Source organism: Triturus cristatus, chromosome 3_1, assembly GCF_964204655.1.
Source record: "Triturus cristatus chromosome 3_1, aTriCri1.1, whole genome shotgun sequence".
NCBI lineage: Eukaryota > Metazoa > Chordata > Amphibia > Caudata > Salamandridae > Triturus > Triturus cristatus.
In genome coordinates this window covers 250,961,375-250,982,245 of record NC_140583.1, presented here as the reverse complement: position 1 = coordinate 250,982,245, position 20,871 = coordinate 250,961,375, and the positions used below count along the sequence as shown (strand labels likewise).

The window sequence follows — 20,871 nt, the reverse complement described above, 5'->3', positions numbered from 1 at the left end:
AGCAGGGAAAGAAAACTCTCAAGCCCCCGTCATATCCTCCCTCCAACCTCTCTCTCGTCGAACCCACTTGCCTTCCAACCATTGTTTAAATTAACCTTTCACCTGCCTCTTCATTTTCTTTTTCCCCTTTTCCGCAGCCATCTGATCTGATTGGTTTAATGCTTCAAATTGTGTATGTCTGGCTAGCGGCTTTCTAAAATTCATGATGTGTCTCAAGAAATCTAGCTTTTTAATATTAAAGGTACCCTCAAAGGGAAACTGCAAGTCCTTTTCAGAAAAGGTATATGCATGCCATTCAAAAATCCAGGTACACGTATAAAACCCAATGTCCATCATCAACTCATAATTAAATAACAGGGCTTCCAATGGATTGCTAAATTACTTCCAAACAGACGCTCATCCACTTATACTCACATCAACTCACACGGGGGAGTCTAGTGGCAGACCCAAGGCCAAAACATAAAAAATAGAAAATATATCTATTTTTTATTGTTGAAAACATATCAAAGCCAATTACTCACTAAAAGCAAGATAAAAAGAATTGCACATAAAAATTACGTGAATTTCAAGTTCATATATAGATTAGACAAACTTTATAGACAATTCATCAAGATAACAGATAATAAAAACAAGGAAAATACACAAAATAAAGACAGCACAATTTGTCATGGAGAGTACACAAAAAAAGACAGTACAATTTATCATAAAAAACCACGCATCCGTGTTAAAGACACTTAAAGACTGGAACCCGATATCCTGTGCCTGATTTAATATCAAGCGTCTTGGGTACACAATCTGTGTAGTGGCTGGAACTACAGATATTAAATCAGGCACAGGACAAAGGGAAAGTCCACTAACACTTAAGACTGGACTAAAAAGAGAATTTTTTAGGCAAAAGGAAGTGCTCCTTAACGTGCGACCATCCTCTGCTACCAAAATTTGTGGGTACAGAGGGTCCCACAATTTTTGACACCCCAGAATTTACCTCAATCATAATGCCTGCAATTTGTTCGATCGGAGATAATGTTAACCTCAGTTGTATTAGACAATGTGTCCCTGCATTAAGGCACCTCCCAATGTATCATAATATCAAAACTACAGTCAATTAATTAAATTGGCTCTCTCTATAACCGAGCTGTAAATCAATTAAATAGTAAAAGGGTTTTATTACAAAATTTAAAAATAAAGCAATACCAAGTCAATGCAATAAAGGGTCTCAATAAATAGGGCTATACTGAGAAATTCTAAATCAAAAATTAGTCTAAGTCTCAAGTGGGCAGCATCCCCAATAGAACAGGAAAGTCTCTGGCTCGCCCCCAAAATCAAGGGATTTTATACATTATTTGCACATATAAAATTAAAAGAACTTCCGAATCACAGTGGTGTGGGCAAATGTATAATTTAATCAGACTTATAAAACATATTGCCTTAGTACCTAAGCAGTATTCTACTACATGAATAATTATTCCGTCCCCTATAAACTAATGTCATCCGAATATGCTAGAACAAACTAGATACATAAATATTAGCACATTATTTGAATGAATAGGGCACAGTGATCTAGCGCAAGTACTTTGAAGAAATAGTTGCAGTTTTGTGACTGAGTCAAGGAAAGTTAATCAAAGGCAGCATGAACAATGGCAGTGGAAATAAACAAATAATAATTTGCTTGACTACGTTCTGCAGAAACGGTAGACAGTGAGAAGTGGAGAAGGAAGACAAGAGTGACATGGATGGCTTCCATTTTGGTCAAAATGGCATTTAGGTACAAATTGAGGCCTAGTTAATAAGGACTAGAAAAACACACTTTTACACATCATAGAGAATTTCTTTCAAACACAACAGTACTATATCAGAGTGTGCATATATAATCAAGTGTGAAAATACATTTTGTGTTGTGATTTGTAAACAACCAGGCTCCCCTGACCAATCACAACAGCGTTGTGATTAGTCTGAGCATCCTGGTTCGATGCTCAGCCAGGGAATGGGGGCCTGGGTACAGGGGAAGTGCGCATGACTGTTTTGAGCGGCTCGAGAGGGCCGACCAAACAGTCTTTGCTCACTTAGGAGTGGGCAAACCACTCTTCCACCACCCCCCCCGCAAAGCAGCAGGAAGCATAAAATGATAATAACTCAAAGTTATTATCATTTTATGTTTCTACTAAATACTGCTTGAAAGCAGTGGACCGACGCTCCTCCGCCAGGAGACGCCACTGCTTGAAAGTACCCCACCCCTGTTCTAACCACAACTCAGACCACTGCTGACCATTAATCAAGCATTTGCCTTCCGAAGTGTAAACAGTAGTCATTGAACCTAACTTATTTTTCAAAGCTGTAACAAGCAACCTGTAAAACAGTTCTACAATGCAAGTGCATGCACGTGTACATAGAAGGTTTCGTCCGCAAGTGATCTGAATAGGAGCAAGGAGCAAAAGGTCTATTTGCTCTCTTCAGTAGATGAAAAACAGAAGAACCACAGAGCTAGACATAGGCACAGACTGATGTCTGAGTCTTTAGTGGTATCCTTTATAGTTTACACTTGTACTGTCATTGGTGGACTGGCCCAGCAGATCCAAGTGCATGCACTGTATCCCTGTTGCAGACTTTGTTTATATCACCAGCAAAATGTGAAGATGAGTAGATGAGGGAGGGCTGAAAATGAATACTGGTAGCATGCTGGCACTGTTGCTTGCATTGAAGTGGGGTTTTACATTATCAGGGTAGATTGAATTGTAGCATGACATTGGTGCTGGAAATGCTAGGGCAATTTTTTAGGCATAACAAGGACACTATACAAATCAGGGCACTAGGAAATGCTCGTATTGCAGCCTTGCTTTATACACCAAGGAAGGTGACTTCTGGTTTGATGATGTTGCTTTATGCTCATTCCAGTATTGCTTGATGTACGTACTTTGTTGGAACAGTATGATATACATATGTAGAAATATGGACTTTCATGTGTGAATGCTGCTTCATGTACTGGGCAGTATGGATTCTAGCTTGACAGTGATGCTTTACCTTTCTCCAGAGTGTGGTTTCTTGCATGGTGGTGGTATTTTTCATACTGAAGCAACGTAGAAACTCTGGCAATATTTTCATTTAAAAATGTGGCTGCATGGACATAGAAATCATGGTAGTACCTGTAAACTAGTAACGATTCTATGTGGGCCCGAGCTTTGCAGAAAAATGCCTATCAGCCCATGCACCATAAATAGCAGAGTGATTAGCATGTTATGGGCTCAGTGAGTGTTGCACTACTGAATACCGACACCAACAATATTGTACAAGAATGACGACGACAGAATATCGAGGAACAATATGTCGAAAGGTAAGTGCATACAGGGAAGGTTAGATTTTCTATTCTTAACAACACATCTACAGAACGTTAAGAAATATGTACCGCATAGGCACATATATATATGTGGAGTTAGGTATAGAAAATCTAGACTTGATACCTTTCTACATTTATATTTTCGATATTCTGTCCTTGAAATCGTAGTTTCGAAATTCAGTAGACACATCCACTGTGAGAAGTCTCCTTTAACACTGAGGCTAATCAGCACAAACCTTCTTGAGCATGAGTTAAACAGTACAGGCTGGCATTGAGAGCAATACTCTGGCATATTTGAATAGTGATATTCCTTACATCATGCCACAGAACTTAAAACTGATGGCATTCCTCTTGGCATAAGATTCTGTATGAGCATTTACTGAGTGATGAGCACTCTATTGCAAAAACATTGCTTGTTCCATGGCACAAACATTTGCCTGCTGTAAATCCAGATCTTTTGAATCTGGCACACAATTTCTTTAGATGCATCTGCATGATTTTCTCCTTTGCATAAATATTGCTATTCTAGGGCACTGCGCTAGACTTGAAACAATGCAATATTTTATCATTTCTCCTTTTGAAATGTCTATAACATCAATGTCTTTCTAGCCAATATATATTTGAAAAAAATGTGATTCAATTTGTACTGGGCCTATATTTTCTAAAAATGTTTTTGTAGGAGAGACGGTGGACAAGCTCACTGATGGCACGTTGATACGCGGTCACAGTTATCATTTGACAGACCTTTGCAGTTGACTGAGAGGCAAAGGGAGTTAGAATTCAACAATTTAAATGTACACGTAGCCTATCTGACCACACAATATGGCCCAAAAAATCGGTGTCTAAGTGAAGTGGGTTTATTACAAATTAGTAATCAATTCAAATCAATGCACATTAAGCATAATTTAGATACAGAATTTAAAAAGGAAGCATTAGTTAACTAAGTAAATTGAATTCAACATCATCAGATATGCTAAAAAAGCAGCCCCGTAAGTAAGTATACATGGTGAAAAACGATGTTTATGTTCCTTAAAGAAACTCAAACTCTCCTTTCGCAGCATGTATAAATCTCAAATAATCTAACCAGGGCTCTAAATTTAGATTGAGGATGGTTCAGAATGAAAAATCTCAGATAAATTTAAGAAGGAAGGTGTCAGCATAGTGAAGATTTCAGTAGAATTCTTGTAAAAGGGAACAAGTGTTTGGCAAATAGCTTTACACTCTCAAAAAAGGGCAAGCAGAGAGGTTTGTAACTCTCAAATCTAAAAGGGTCTCTCACTTTTAACAGTGTATACATTAATTAAGGCATACAGATACATCCTCATCATTCGATCCTCACACCCCCTTTTCAGGAATCAATGGTGTTAAACCTCATGTTGCACAGTGGCAACATCTCCAGATTTTTTCATCCCACGAAACCTGGACATTCACATGACCTTCGGTAGTACACTGTTACCGATATGCGATGAATAGGAAGCTCCTACAGCTTATTAGCTCCACATGTCTCAGCCAAGATTTTTTTCTCAGGCCTCACTATCTCTAATACACATCACTCTTTGTTCTAGCTACTGAAGCCTTGAAATCGCATCTGAAGAGGAGATAACACGCAAGGCAAACATGCATTTCAAATTCAGGCCTAGTTAAATCAGCTTAGCAAAAATAATAAAATGTGTACTTTGAATACATGATTATACAACTTCAAAATAAATGCAACAATCTAAATGCGAACATGGACAAATGAGCTTATACTTACATATGCAGTACATTTTCAATAAATGCAACATAACTCAAGACATAGGTGTAAATATGTATGAGAACTACATTTCGTTCATGGCTAAGTTAAACATTAGTGTGCACACAGTTATGAATCTCTAGTTTCTACAGTGAATGCATTTCAGTAATACATTAGAATAATACACTTCTCATTAATAAAGCTAAGACACAGAGTATGTGGTGCTAAGTGCACATATATATATTGCGCTATTGTGAAGGGTAAAGATGGAGCTTACATTGCGCTGCTCCACCACCTCTGCACACTGCACACTACCACTGCACACTCCCCCTCCGATGTCCCACATCCACAGACACAACCGGTCTCCGCCGATTACCTCACTGACAACCCCCGTGACATCCCCATGGCCAACGTCGTCACCAATCCTATAAACTCGTTCCCCCCGTTATCACTACACGCTCCTCCTCGTCCGTCGCACACCCACATACACAACCTGCCTCCACCGCTAATCTCATTGACATTCCACGGAACTCTGACTTCTTACCTAGACTTTCTCTCCCTCCTCACTTGGACAGTAGACCCTCTACTCCTCCTCTGAACTCCTTGAATGGGAGCATTACTAATCCGGCTCCCCGCGTCCAACCTCTCCCCTCTCCTAACCCCACTGATTCCGTCCAATCCCCGACCCCTGTTCACTCTCCCTCCAAAGACCCAACTCATTCTCGGCCCCTGCCTAAAACCTTTAACTTTTTCAGCTCAATAGCACAGCAACTGAACAGAATGGAGCTGAAAATTAACTCCCTTGCTGCTGATTTCCTATACTTACAACAATATCTTCTCAACAGGACCACCTCTCCCCGGGTAGATTTCTTCCCACCCCACTCAATACCGCTCCCTTGGCCCCACAGTGCACCCCTCGTCCCTCCAGTCCATCAGCGAGTCAGGCACTTCGACCCAACCGGGATCGCCAACCCTTTTCGATACCGAAACCTGATGAGATCAACGACTCTTACCTCGCTTTGAGCCAGAAGTCAGTCCCTTTCCCCATCCCTGTTATTATCTGCACTAACAGAATCCCTAAAAATGTCCACTCGCCTAGACCTCCTGCTCAATACTCCTCTATCCACCTTACTCCCCCAATCATCGAGGCTCCCCGTCCTCTCTCTTGCATGCTCCTCAACTTCAGATCAGCAGTACAACATGCCACAGACATTGCTGAAGCTCTACTCGCTGAAGAAATTGACATCGCTTTTCTCACTGATTCCTGGCTCAATGTCCACTCCACCCCCATTCTTGACATTCTCACCCCTTCAGGGTACACCATCATCAGACAAGACAGACCGATCAAAATGGGGGGAGGACTAGCCATCATCCACAAGGCAGGAATACAGATTACCAAACTTAAACCTGCAGAATACCTATCGTTTGAATACCTGGGTGTCGAACTCACTGCCAAGGCCACCTCACCCATCAAATTCCACACCATCTACCATCCTCCTGGAGAGCGTAACCTTTTCCCTGAAGAACTAACAGACCTAATATTGCGGTTCTCCATGACAGACACTAAAGACGTGTTCCTGGGTGACCTCAATATCCACTGGAACGACCCAAAAGACTCCACTGCCCAGAACCTATCCAACCTACTTGAAATATATAACCTCAAACAACTCTGCAATAAACCAACTCACATCAAAGGTGCAACACTGGATGCGATCATTACCAACAATGATCTGGTCTCTCTGAGAGCGATTTCTCCCATTGACTGGTCCAACCACCACCTCATTCTGTTCAAGATTGATGCACTTGTCTTCCACCAACCTATTCGTGATGACAAACCCAAACACTGGACCAGAAATATCAAAGCAATCCCTTTATCCGAACTTGAATCCAGGATTCATGCCCATCTTCAACTCCAACCCTCATCATCGACGGCCGATGACCTCACTACACACTTTAACTCAAAAATGACAGAGTTTCTAGACCAAGTAGCTCCTCTCAAACTCAAACAATTGAGGCGAACCAAATCTAAACCCTGGTTTAACGTGGATCTGAATGAGGAAAGGCGTCAACTCAGACAAAAGGAAAGGTCTTGGAGACTAAACCCCTCGACTTTACACCTAGCGCAACTTAGATCTGCTCGGCAAGCATACAAAAACACATCTTGAGTGAAAAGGCGTCTTTCTTCCGCAGCCAACTCGATCTGGCGAAAAACAGAACGAGAGAACTCTTCAACATTGTCAAAAGCCAAACTAACTGCACTCCCTCTCAGGAAATCAAAGCCACCAATGAGCGTTGTGAAGAAATTGCCACCTTCTTCACTAATAAAGTCTAGAAAATTGATCAATCCTTCATCCAAACCTCTAACACTTCTTCCCTCTTAACCTGCCGCCCCACTATAACCACCCCTGATCATTCAGAAAGAGTTCTTACCAAGGACAATCAGGTCTTCCTCCAGCTAAAAAACAATGCGCATTGGTCCGACTTTGAGCTAATGTCGGAAAGTGAGGTTTTGAGTATAATTTCTAACCTAAAACCTTCCTCCCACATTATGGACCCCATCCCATCCACAATCATAAAAGAACTTAACCACACCATTTCCCCTTTCTGGACAAAAATCATCAATGCCTCTCTCACCTCAGGCTGTGTCCCAGACTCCCTTCAACTTGGACAAATCAAAAACCAGGGGCCGACCCTAATGATCTCAACAACCTCAGACCTATCTCCAACCTCCCATTCCTTTCAAAACCATTGGAGAAATGCGTTCTCCACCAACTCAACAAACACATTGATGAGTTCAACCTCCTCAACACCTTTCAATCAGGATTCAGGAAAGGCTGTAGCACGGAAACAGCTATGCTCAACGTCTCTGACGATATTCACAAGGCTTTAGATGAAGGTGATGCCTGCCTACTCATCCTTATTGACCTATCTGCGGCATTCGACACAGTAAATCATCCAGCGCTTCTGGAGACCTTGTCGAAGCGCTCCGGCATCAATGGAACAGTACTAAAATGGTTCACCTCCTTCCTTCAACACCGCTCGCAACAAATTAAAATCAACTCCTGTCTCTCTAAGCCAACAAAAGTCACACTTGGGGTCCCACAAGGCTCGATCCTCTCCCCGGCCCTCTTCAATCTTTTCATGGAGCCCCTCACAATCATCTTGAAAAAAGCTGAAGTGAATTACCACCTTTACACTGATGACACCCAAATCTATTTCAAAATCAGGTCTCCCAGCGACATCCAACACCTCAATGCCACTCTAACCGAGATCCAAACTTGGTTCAACGCTAACCACTTAAAGCTCAACCCAGATAAAACAGAACTAATTCTATTCTCTCCAAAAAGCAACGATTGTCCAATCCAAGAGTGGCTAAAGAATCTGGTCGCCCTAAACTGCCCCATCGTCCTATCTGACTCAGTTAAGTCTCTAGGCATCACACTTGACAAAAACTTATCTTTGGAGGCCCACATCAAAAACTCTGCAAAAAGTGCTCTTTTCTCTCTAAAACACCTCAAGAAATTGAAACCTTTTCTTCCCCATGATGACCTCAAGACTGTAGTCCAATCCCTAGTTCTCTCTAAAATCGACTACGGGAACGCCATCTTAACAGGGACTCCAAAAGCTCACCTAGCCCCTCTAAGGGCAGTGTTGAACATGGCCGCTCAACTCGTATCTGGAGTAAAAAGATTTGATCACATCACTCCAGCTCTCAACTCCCTCAACTGGCTTCCCATGGAAGAAAGGTGTATTTACAAACTGGCCTGCATCACACACAAAACCCTTCACGCTCCGGCCCCTAACTACCTGAACAACAAACTGGTAAGAGCAGGTCAATTCAGAACGCTGAGAAGCTCTAACTCACTCCTTCTTATTCCTCTGAAACTGAAAAAGAAAACCACATAATACCGATCGTTCTCTGGCAAAGCTCCCAGGATGTGGAACGCTCTCCCTAGAGTCCTCAGAAGCAACCCCTCCTTCTCCTGTTTCAAAAGGGACCTGAAAATCCATCTCCTTCACAAATACTTTCCTGACCAACGTCAACTAACCCAGACTTCAATATCCGAGTTTACTCCTCTATCTTGACATTCAAGGATAGATGGTGACCGGACTGTGTTAACCACCTTATCTTCCATGCAGTATTATTTCTATCCCTCATTTTGCTTCCTTACTGCCTGCCTGCTATGTAATGCAATTTCCGTCTGTTTTTCTTTACAGTATGTATGTAAAGCGCTCTGATACCTACAGGTCAAGCTAGTGCTATATAAAGCTTTTAAAATAAATAAATAAATAAACCTCAAACCAATTAATGAGAACAGGCTTGTTCGCTACACTCGGGCACGGTCCAATGAGGGATGGTTTAGTTATCTTTTTTACCAGCACTTGCTTTGTTACCCGATCAGCCTAATTAATGTTCAACCTATATATCGCTGCCAGTAGGACCGTATCATATGTGATAATATCATATAATACTGGCTTTTGAGCTAAAGGCTACAAGAGACTTGCAGTTTTGCATCTCTCATATAGGTAGATCTTACAAGTCTCAGGATGAGAGGTGATGCTGGATGGAGGTGCCAGATGTCATAGCCACCTTCTTCTGTTGCCTATTGAATTTCCTTGGTTGGTCTCCTTGACTGTTGCTCATAACATACCATATGTATAAAGCGCATGTTCATCAAAGGGTATCTTCGGGCTAAATAACAGACATTTATTGTTGGCCAAATCAATGACACACATTTTATTAACCTCAGAAGGATGAAAGGCAGAGTGGACCCGCAGTGATTTAAACCTGTGATCATGAGGACGAACACATGCCCCTTCGGTTGATTCCCTTTATTGATGCTTTTGTTATCTGCGGATGTTCATCAGTGGATGCTCCCTTGTTCTACAGCTAGCAAGAAATTTTCTTAAAGCGTCCTTGCTCTCTTGAAACACTACAGAGCAGAAATTAAAATATATTCCTGTCCTAGTATCTTCCATTCTTAGTCCAGGTTATCCTCCTATCAAGCTCTTATCTCAGTGCTGCTACTGACTCGCTACTCCGTGTCCTTGATCACTGTGCAGAGCTCTCAAGTTTCCCAGGTCCACGCGTGAGTAGCTTTTTCAGCTCAAATTTTGCTTTGCATTCTATCATTTGTAGTCGTTTGCCGTTGGCAAACCTGGACCACATTTTCCAGATTATAAAGAATTTAATAAAAAAAACCTTGATCTACTCACAGAAGGACCAATGACACTTTAGGGCTCTGCGGAATAGGTGTCAGTATTTGTAAGCAAGGTTTTATACAGAAAACATGGAAATGTTAGGCGTACTTGTAGGCGATAATCTTCTCTTTAATAAGCCGCTTCTTGTTTCTACATTCATTAAAGCCAAACTAGGAATCGAAGCAGCAAGAGACACGCTGCAGAAACCATTCCTGTTGAAAGTTAGCGGCACACACACGATTTATGTGAAATACGTCACCCAAAACATGGCGAAAATCAAGATACCGGAAGCAAAGTGTTTTGGAGCCAATCAGAAGAGCCCATGTCATGTGGTAATAATAGCGATTGCTGATTGGTCAAATCGTTTCTTCAACAAATGTGATTAACTCCAAATTCTCTCATGTTGTCCGGAAGAGTCCATGACAGCTGATAGGGGAGGAGCAGTGGTGGTCCGATTGGGAAAACAGGGAGAAGCATGGAGTCGGGGCAGAACCTCGGGGAACCTAGAGGAAAAGACCACAAGACCCCGAGAGCTGAGGTGAGACCTTTGCGATCGATCAGCCGCAAGAAGGTGATGCCCACCTTTGATGGGAGGAGAGCAAAGGCAAGAGAGTAGAACAGGTGTAACTGAGGAGGAGAGTGAGGTGAGGGGGTAAACGAGACAGCAGAGGGGCCGTGAGCAACAGGAGTAGGAGAAGGTCAACATGGGCAAGGTTGGTTGGAGCCAGATAGAATACAGCAGCAGGATAGTGAGAAGAGGACTGGGTAAGCCGAGTCGAAACAACACGGGGCAGGGGAGGGCGAGGAAGCACAGAACTTGTTATGGTAGAAGATGGGGTACTACTAGCATATGTCGACTCACTAGCCTTTAGCGGCTGTCCCATGTGTTTTGCTTCTATTAAACCACTTGGCAAACAAAATACCCCATAGACTCGTGTGTACTCACCCTCCTTTCAAGCCCATTAGCCCCCCTGCCCCAAGGAAACATTAATTCCCCACTCACCTTAATGAGATCACCCTTAAATTGAGGGTGGCGGTGGAAGGGGGTTACAACGAGGGCTGATCCATCAGAAGAGGCGTGAATAGTACAAGTCATTTTATGCATTTTTTGTTTAACAAACTCTGCACCCTGAGATATTTGTAATAATAGTAAAGCCTTCCTTGTACTTAATACTAAGAAGACAGCTCCATTTGCTGGAGAGAACTCTATTTGAATCATCTTAATATAGCTCTGTGGGTTAAAGTGTATGTGCTGCATAGCATGTACGGTAGATCATGGATTTGTATTTTATGAAGGACAACTCACTTTATTAAAGTTTCTGTTACAAATATATTCTTGTTACCTCCAGATTTCAGTTATTACTTTGCTGACAATCCAGTAGTAATTGATGTAAGCCTGATTGGTTCATTGTGAAAAATTATTTCAGATTCCGTAATTCTGATCCTTTTATTATGAAAAGTTACTTCAAAGGCAGAAGGCCTGACTTATTTATTGTTAAATGCAGATGTGGAAGCTAATAATCCTTTAAGGGAAGAGTTTTATTTTGCCGTTTCAAAGGCTGCGATAGGTATTTTGTTACTTGAGTTCTCACAGCTAACCATTATAGGCAAGGATTCTGGCATTGACTAGCCCCTCTGAAAAGCCCTAAAGGTGGAAGATGTTCACTATAATAATTATTACTTAATTCTTTTATGAAGGCCTGACAGGCTTAGTTGTCTGCCAGGATCTTGTAATAAAAAATATTTTACAAAATACATGCATATTTATACATACATGCTCACTTACGTAGTGGGGCTTTGGGTCAGCCTTCTTCTGCAATTGGTCTGTATGATTATAATTTACACTCAGCTCCTATCCATGAAAGCACACAGGATGGGTCTATGTATCAATCCACATCATCTGTTGGATATCTTGCCCTTTAATGGTATTTCTCTGATCCCATGCACATCCACCAGTGTTTGGATAAACTGCTGCTTGCTTTTACTGCATCACAGTTTATTTTTAATCACTTGTGCTTAGTGTGTCACCTTTATTTTTTATTTTTATCTCCAATAACTTTTATGTTTCTCATAGCAGCACTTCTGTTTCTTACCCGTACTAAGATCTCAGTGCCCACTTGTAGGAAGGTGGAATCTGACTGCATGGTTGCCCCCACGTTTTTCCTGGTGTTTTGCTGGTTTTCGACTTAGCCTGGGGTCCTGAATAGCAGGATCCCAGCCAGACTATCTGCTTTCTCCCTTAAATTGGTTACCAGTACTTTAGGTACACTCCAGATTAGATTCTGGGGTACCCTTATAAGTCCCTAGTATATGGTATACTATGTACGCAGTGAATAGGTACCCCAGAGGCCTACCAGGGACTGCAGCATGTATTATGCCATCACTGGGAAGCCTTCCAAAATGACATCATAGGTCTGCTACTGCAGGCTGGGTAAGGTGGTGTATGCACTCCTTACTGAGATATAGGTTCCCTATATCTCTCCATATCGCTGCACATCTAAACCTATCAGTCACCCCTATGGCAGGCCTTAACAATCCTGAAGGCAGGGTGCTGGGTTTTATGTGAGAGGGTGCCCATGCATGAGCAGAGCCCCTCTGCAGCTTTCGGAACCTTTATTCCGGGGTTGTTGGTGATGCGGCCAAACCATATACTCTTAAGTGCATTATAACCTCACGGTAAATGCTAACTTTGGGATGGCTGCATGGAAACATGTCGTGTTTGGTGTCAAACACTTTGGAATCATACCCCCACACCAGTAACTGGTGTGGGAGGTAGCTAGATGACTGAAGAATCTCCCTTGGAGTAAAGGAGTTACTCCCCTGCAAGGCAGGCACCAAAGACGCATCTGACCGGTTTGCATCTCTGAAGCTCCTGAGGACTCTGAAGAACTTTGCAACACAGGAGGTGGGTTTCCGTGGTCTTAGAGGTCAATCAGTGCCCACAGCAAGTCTGAGGCCCGTATCCCTCGTGGCGACCGTGCAACCCGAACTCCTGGACACCGCGTCACTTTGCAGAAGCATCAGCTTTCCAGCGACTCCTGCAGCTGAGCTTTGGGTTACTTGTAGCCCTGACTCCAAGCAGCAAGTCCACCGAAGATTGCCCGCCTACTCCACGAGTGTTCTGTGAGCTGGCCCTTTGTGTTTTCTCTCGAGGTCCCTTCACAATCTCTGGTCCGTCGACTGGTGGGTCCCTGTGAAGGCAACTTCACTTCTGATTGTTCTTCCCTGGTTGCTCCAGACGTGCCCTGACTCTCTCCATTGCTTGGGCAGTCCCCAGGACCTTGCTGGTCCGCACCGAAGCATCTTTTCTCTTCCTGCGTGGGTTGCTCTTGCCTAGGCTTTTTGTGTTCAATCCGAGCAGCGACACCGCAGCACTCGACATCCTTCGTGGGACAGCTTGAATCCAGCTCTTGGTCGTCCTCGACACCTCCTGGTCCTCGTGGCTGCAGAGTCAAGCTTCACCTCTTCTCACCTGAAGCACCCAACATCGGTGGGCATTAGTCTATCGTGCCCCTGGTCACTGGCAAGTGACCCAGACTCTGTCCCCTCTGCTTTCAGGTTCTTCTGATCTTTGATCCAGGCTTGGATCACACCGGACACTTTTCTTCTTCTGAAGCACTTTGCAGCAGATCGCCATTGAAATCAACAACGTTTCACAACACCATTTGACACCTATGCACCCGGCTTGCCTGGGTGAGGTAACTCGAGTACTCCGGTGCTCGCGTGGATGTTGGTCCTAGCACCCCCTAAGTCTAAAAGGGTTTGCTCGGAGTCCTCTCCTATGTGTCCTTAACTTCTAAAATTCCAACCGCGACTTTCCCATAGAATAGTACGGGGCTCGCACCTGTGTTCTCACACTGCACGCATCCCCCGTGGGTCTCCTGTGTCACTGCCTTGGGTGGTTCCTTGGGGTCCCAGCGATTCTACGTGCTCTAGGCACTGTCTAGTCAAGTAGTGGTTCTTATACCACTTTCTTACTACATGGTTTGGTCAGCCCCTAGGGCCCATTGTATATTGTGCTATTTACTATCGTTTTAGAACTGTATTATTGTGCATCTTGGACACTAATCTCATAAAGAGATTAGTAGTGAGTGTTTAGAAATAAATACATATATTTAATATATACCTTGTGTGGTTCTCCTTTCATTTAGTGATTCAAGAGGTTATAATCTGGTAAACCAAGCTGCTTTACACTCCTTCAAGACTTAGCTTGAAGGCTGCTCTCCATAGCTACCACTAGGATAGCTTTCATTAAAGGCTGTCTTTAAACCTATCATCAATACGGGTTGTTTGGACTGGTACAAGGTGCCCACTATAACTAGTGGACAGCATATGCCAGGCCAACTTCTCACACCTCTTGCACTGTGTCAAGACTAATTGGGTCTATTTGCTGAGCCTTTTTAGGACCTGCTAGACAGAAAAACCTCAATTTTGAGTGAGCGGTCCAACATATTCTCATTGGCAGTCTAGATTATGGCTGCAGAGCGTTCACGCAGCAGACACTCCAAAGACCATGCCATCTGTGCCCATCCATGCCTGCATTAGGATCAGTTTCAGGGTTTCTGCTGGTTCTTCTTGTCAGGCAATTGGGGAATTCGTCCGATTTGTAACTCCCTGTTGAGTACCCCACCCAGAACTTTCAGAGACCTTTGCACTGTATCCTTTCTGAACACAGCCCGAGTCTTAAGTGGAATAGTTCAAACTCGCCCAAAATCACCCTGAGAAATCCATTGAACCTCTATTAATGTGCGTTCTCTAACCAAACATTATTTGGAAATAAATGATTTTAAATAAAGAGTCGGATCTTGACTGCCTGTTTATCACGGAAACCTAGCTTCAAGGAGACTACCCTGAAAATCTATAATGCCATCTCCGAAGGCATCTTTAAAGCTATCCTTGTGGTTACCACGTTTAAAATTCTATCTATAGTAGGAGCAGACATTTTAGCTATCAATATATCTACCTCCCCAGTCAGCATTCAAATGCATAATTATATATACGTGTTTCCCGGGCCTGCCACTGAATTGCTTCCCTTCTTTTTATTTATTTATTTATTTATTTATTTAAGCAGTCCCCTCTCAACTCGGAGGCCATGAATTAAGAAATGTTTCATACAGGATACACTCCTCAGGCAGGACATACGCGGGATGTAATTTTAAGTCTCCTGCCATGCATTTCACTTAAAAAGGCCATCCCTTTTAACTTGGACAGATCCTCGGTGGTTTGCCTTTGATGTTCAAATAGGCAAAAGCACAAACCATGTAGCCCAGAAACATACCAGAACATATAGAACATGCAAAGATTTGAATTCCATTGCCTGGGCCTCTGTTTTGGAAGGCTTCTGTCCTGAATTATGTAATAGTGTCCCCATCATTCATTCAAAGGAAATAGATTAATGGATCTTGAAATCATCTGAAACTGTGGCCCTGGGTATGACACACAAACCTAAGAGAGCACATCCCTAAGAACCATGGTTCAAAGCAAATTGGAAAGCAATGGAACATGACTGCAAAGTATATGAAAGGAAATGGAGGAAACTATTTGACAAGAGAAATCTCTCCATAGGAGTAAAATACAAGCCTATTACTGTGCAGGTGAGATAACGAAAGCCGACTAAACCCAAAAGAGAATCCTAAGCTCTAAAAACCCAACTATACATGCTTTTAACCTATGCAAAAATGCAGCAAATCCAGCCATGCAGCCCCTCACAGAAGCTGTGCGATAGAATATCTGTTTTTTTCCACAATAAGATTGCCAAACTTGTGGAAAATTTGCCCTGATAGATAAGTAACCTGCAAGAAAACTTTGGTCTGTTTACCCTGGAAGATATAGCTCCTATTATCTACCATGACCTCTTCCTCCCGGACTGGTGTTGGGCATGTTAGGCAGCTCAAGAAGGTCTCTGAGACAGTTATTCTGTCCTTAACAACCTTGTGCAATTACTCATTAAGTTCAGGAATTGCACCCCGAAAATAGAATCGGCCACAATGAAACCGTTGTTGAAAAAAAACATCCTTGGATCCTGTTGTTCTGTCTAATTATCAGCTCATCACATTGTTACCTTCTATATGCTAAATTGACCGAAACCTTAGTGAACAGAAAAGTGACTGATTTTGTTGAATCCAGTCAGTTGCTAAACAATGTAAAATCAGGTTTTCGGAAAGACCTGAATACAGAGATTGTTATGGCTAAAGTAGCAGATAACAGACAGCAAGGTGGAGTGGGTGGTCTGATATTATTAGACCTATCAGTGGCCTTTGATACTGTCTCAAGTGCCAGCCTGCTGAAGCGGTTATCAAAAGCTGGCATGCAGGGAAAGTACTAGAATGGTTTGCATCTTTCTTACAAGATCATACACAAATAGTGAGGCTAGCAGAGTACTGTTCCTCCCCATAGTTAATCACTTTGGGAGTGCCACAAGCCTCGGTTTTAAGCCCCAGTCTTTTTTATCTTTATGTGGTACCTATGCTCTATTGATTGAATCATTCGATCACCCTTTTTTTCAACTAATTGTTAAGACTTGATGACAATATAAGTAAGACCGCTCTCAACCTCAGAAATTGCCTGCAAGAAGTAACCAGTTGGATGGCAGTTAACTCCCAATCTCTTAAAGGGGGAAAAGACACAAGTCATCGTCTTGGGACTAGATACATCATCACCATCAGAGTGGTAAACGGAAAATCTCAAGAGTATTGCATCTCTCCTCAAACCTTGCTTGGAATCCAAGGATAATTATTGACCAGAGTAACATTTGTCAGAAAATGTAAAGACCATTTGAACGACAGGATCCCAATTGCTATATATATTTTTTCACCCGGTATGTTCCTTCCCAAGAACTGAGATCCAAATGTAGACACTTAGTCATGATCTCTAAATACAGGAAAGTCTGATAAGGTGGCAGCTTGTTGGATTTTACTACAACAAAGATATGGAACTCATTGCCATTGGCCATTTGTGCCACATCAAAACGTCTTATTTTGCACCGCTGTTATTCCACTGTCTTTCTAATTAGCGTCTACTGCACTCTTTCACAAATACAGTCTGTGAGCGTGATACCCGATTGCCTCACATTCACTGAGTAGCACTGGAACTCTTCCATTGAAGTAGTTGTTTGCACCTTTTATAAGTGGCTTCAATCAGTCCCCTGAAAAAGAGTGCACTTCACTGCCAGGGTTGGTGACCAGTCGTTTAGTTTTCCATTTTCTCCTTTTATATGCCCCCTTTAATTTCTTACCTTATCCTTTTATTTTTTTATTTTTAGAGCATACTACAGTTTCCCAGACAGTGCTAATGTATCTGCCCCTTTCTAGCTCCTCATTACCTTTGCAGTTCTCTGAATCCTGCACGGTCACGCCTCTAAACTAGGCGACCATCATTTAATGGTATTGTCCATTGTATCATTGTTTCACCATTCCATGATCGCCTACATGTACCTTGTTAATGTGACGCCCATGCTGGAACTTTAAAACAATGCTTCACTATGTACAATACCTTTACAAAATGGCCACCTGCTGCTCTGTTTAATTTGATTTGCTATATTTTTATGTGGCACATTTTTGTTCATCCTTTTTTTTGTTCTTAGAATTTATTTGGCATATGTTGAGGCGTTTGTAAGTGGGTGAATGCAAGAATAATTCAATGAGTGGGGGATGAGTACAAAGATTAGTGAATGTGCATGTATAATGACTTATTGAGTGCCTAAAAACATCAGTAGCAGTAGACACACTTATTTATAAGCCAGGCCTGCGCTTTTTTTCACTGTCTCTCATTAATGTACCTTTTCACAGAGGCCCCTTTCCCTGATTTCCCCTCTCAGCTCTTTATGGCTCTGTTTGTCTTTGGCATTGCAGGGTGATCCCTAATCAGCGGCCATAGTAATTTAGTCAGTTTGTGTGCATTTGCATGTGAAGGTATTCTGAAGATGATCCTGAACTACGCTGTTGCTAGTGATGCAGACGAACCACTGGCTGTTTTTTTCCCACCAAACATAAATCCTTTAGTAACCCATTTACGTCTCAAAAACAAGTAGAAAGTAGCCTACGCTCCATGAAGGTGAGTTCTTGCTACCTCCAAACGGTGGAGAAATATTTTCTCAAACCAATTGATTAAGTTAGCCGAACCCTTGCATATGCCTTTGTCAAGAAAATTATGCAGCTCTGTTTTCTAAACATTCTGGTGCTTGCAGTTATGTTTTCCCATTATAAATAAATGGCTATAGACATTGAATGCGTACTTAAAAAGGCATGCATGTTTATATTTAGCCGGTAAAAGGCATAGCTTAAAAGCACAGTGACAATTGGAGCAGGGCAGCAGTTTGAATGTGGGTTATTGGTAGGGGTAGGTATGCACCTACCACTAGTAATAAGGCCACCAACGCGGTATAGGGTCCAGTAAAGGTCTCCGTAAATTTGCCTTATGCTCAACCCTTTGTAGCTGACAATGAGGAGTCCGGCCTAATGTAGAAGACAGGAGTGTAAAGCATTTTAAAACCCCAATACATCAAATAAGTGAGACACAAAACACAAAATCCCACACCTGTTTATAAAAATGAGAAATATTTTTATTAACAAATAGACACAAAAAATGTAAGGAACCTAAGATATGAATTTTTAAAAATTAACCACTTTATAGTGCTTAAAAATATATAGCGCCACTCTGGGACATCTGTACGCGCTTGACCAGGACAAAGTCAATGTTGAGACCGCCCGCAATGGAGCCCATGTCGGATACACTAAGCGGGAGGGCCCCTGTCAAAATTGTACCATCACACTTAGAAACGTTTCTGGAGCTTTTTCTTCCGACCTCGCTCGATCCTCCACAGCAGTCCGGATTCGGTGCGGGTTCACGGGCTTGACTTTCTGCTACGCCCCAGTCAAATCCTGGAAGTCTGGAACTCCGGAGCTTTCAGCGGGCGTACCTGAAGATAGTCTATTTGACTCTTGACGTCGGGTCGGTCACCTTATGGAGCTTTTTCACAAAAGTTCTCCCAACTTTAGGAGGTGCTTCCTGACAGTATCCTTGTAGGTTCCAAGTGTCCAAAACACCAATCCAAACATCTGGAATCTCCCAGATGGTGTCTGGGATGTCTGGACTACAATTCTCACAATGCACCTGGCCAAATCCTTAAAGTCCATTGGACACACTCCAGGGTGGGGAGTGTTGGTGGAGTTGATGCAGGTGGTCTTTGTTAACCTGTATCTTGCCAGGAATGCACTCCTTAATCCTTCTTGAAGCAAGGCACAGTCCCCAGGTTGTAGTACCAGATTGTGCAGCAGGCACAGTCATTCAGAGGGCAGGCCTTTGGATGCAAATCCAGATTCCAGCAGGGTAGTTCTTCTTCTTTTTGTAGTTTCAGGCAGCAGATCAGAGAGACTATGCAGCTCTCACATATTTATTCAGTGTTCTAGGGCAACAAGCCGGGGGCACCTCTGTTTAGTGAGATGCTGGGTGCCACCCAAAAGCATGAAAACCTTCTCCAAAGTATGACTTCTTCTTGTCCCTCAAAGCACTGCACTTCCAAAATCCAACATGGATTATTTCTCTCCATAGGAGTAAGAGCTGGCTAAACCAACCCACAGTGTAACTCATTTCCATTAACTCTCCTCCCCCTGACCTCTGCAAATTCCTGTTCTAAGCCTGTCATCTGGCTGGGGAACTGGATGTGGGGGTAGGTATGCCTGTCATTCCTTACTGATCTGTTCTCTCTTTGAGCTCAGTTTGAGTTACCCAGCCCCCTCTTTATAACCTGTCCTCCACAGCTTCAGCGCTCTCTCCATCAGATAACCTCTGCTCGAGCTAGGCCACTTATCACCTAATCGAGGCAGCCTGGCTAACCCTGTTAAGGCTGACCAATCAACAGAGACCACTAGGAGGCTGGAGTTTGGCTTACAGAAGAGAAAGTTCTATAACTTCTCTTCCGTACGAGTTATGATAAATTCAACAGTGGTAAGTTGCTGGATTAATCCGTACCAATCTTTTACGTCTTTGAATAATATTTTTCTCCTTTCCTAGCAATAGTTCTACCTAAATAACAGATTGCAATGAAAGCCTATGGAGCTAAGTTTCTACAATGTGGAGAGCCTGAAATGGGCAGTTTATCCCTCACAAGGGCATATAAACATATTTTATAAGGTCCCTGCATATAGTTACATTGCCCCCCAATCCAAGACACCTAGTGGAGACTTTGGGGATGCCTAATATGTAACAATAGTGTAGGTTATTATATTGAAGTGCCCATACCACCAAAGTTGAATTTGTATACAGTTTACTTTTAAAGACAGTCTGCAAAGCAAGGCTGCTTTAACATGATAGCAGGCACTCAACAGTGCACACATGCAAGTGCAGAAAATCTGTTGACAGTCTGCAAGGCAGGACTGCCTTTAAAAGGACAGTAGGCACACAAATGCACACACATGCAAGTGTAGGAATATTGCCGTGCCTCCAAAACTTCCATGCCCTAGTATGTACTATATAGATGTAGATTGCACCCCCTGGCCCTATTATCTACTAGGGACTTATATGGTCTGTAATTGCCAATTGTAAGTGTACCCAGTTACATGTACCTTTTTAAAGATAGCACTGTCCCCGGGCCTAGTTAGCAGATCCC

General features: G+C 42.6%; 1 protein-coding gene across 2 annotated transcripts in view; it reads left to right on the top strand.

Annotated features, from left to right (window-relative positions):
• The first annotated feature begins 10,648 nt into the window (after positions 1 to 10,648).
• Positions 10,649 to 20,871, top strand: part of FAM219B (family with sequence similarity 219 member B) — a 95,379-nt gene continuing 85,156 nt past the window's right edge. For both annotated transcript variants that reach the window (XM_085643813.1, XM_085643814.1), the window contains exon 1: positions 10,649 to 10,803. In XM_085643813.1, the coding sequence (XP_085499939.1) occupies positions 10,741 to 10,803 (63 nt within the window). In that variant the 5' untranslated portion in view covers positions 10,649 to 10,740. The remainder of the gene's footprint in view (positions 10,804 to 20,871) is intronic.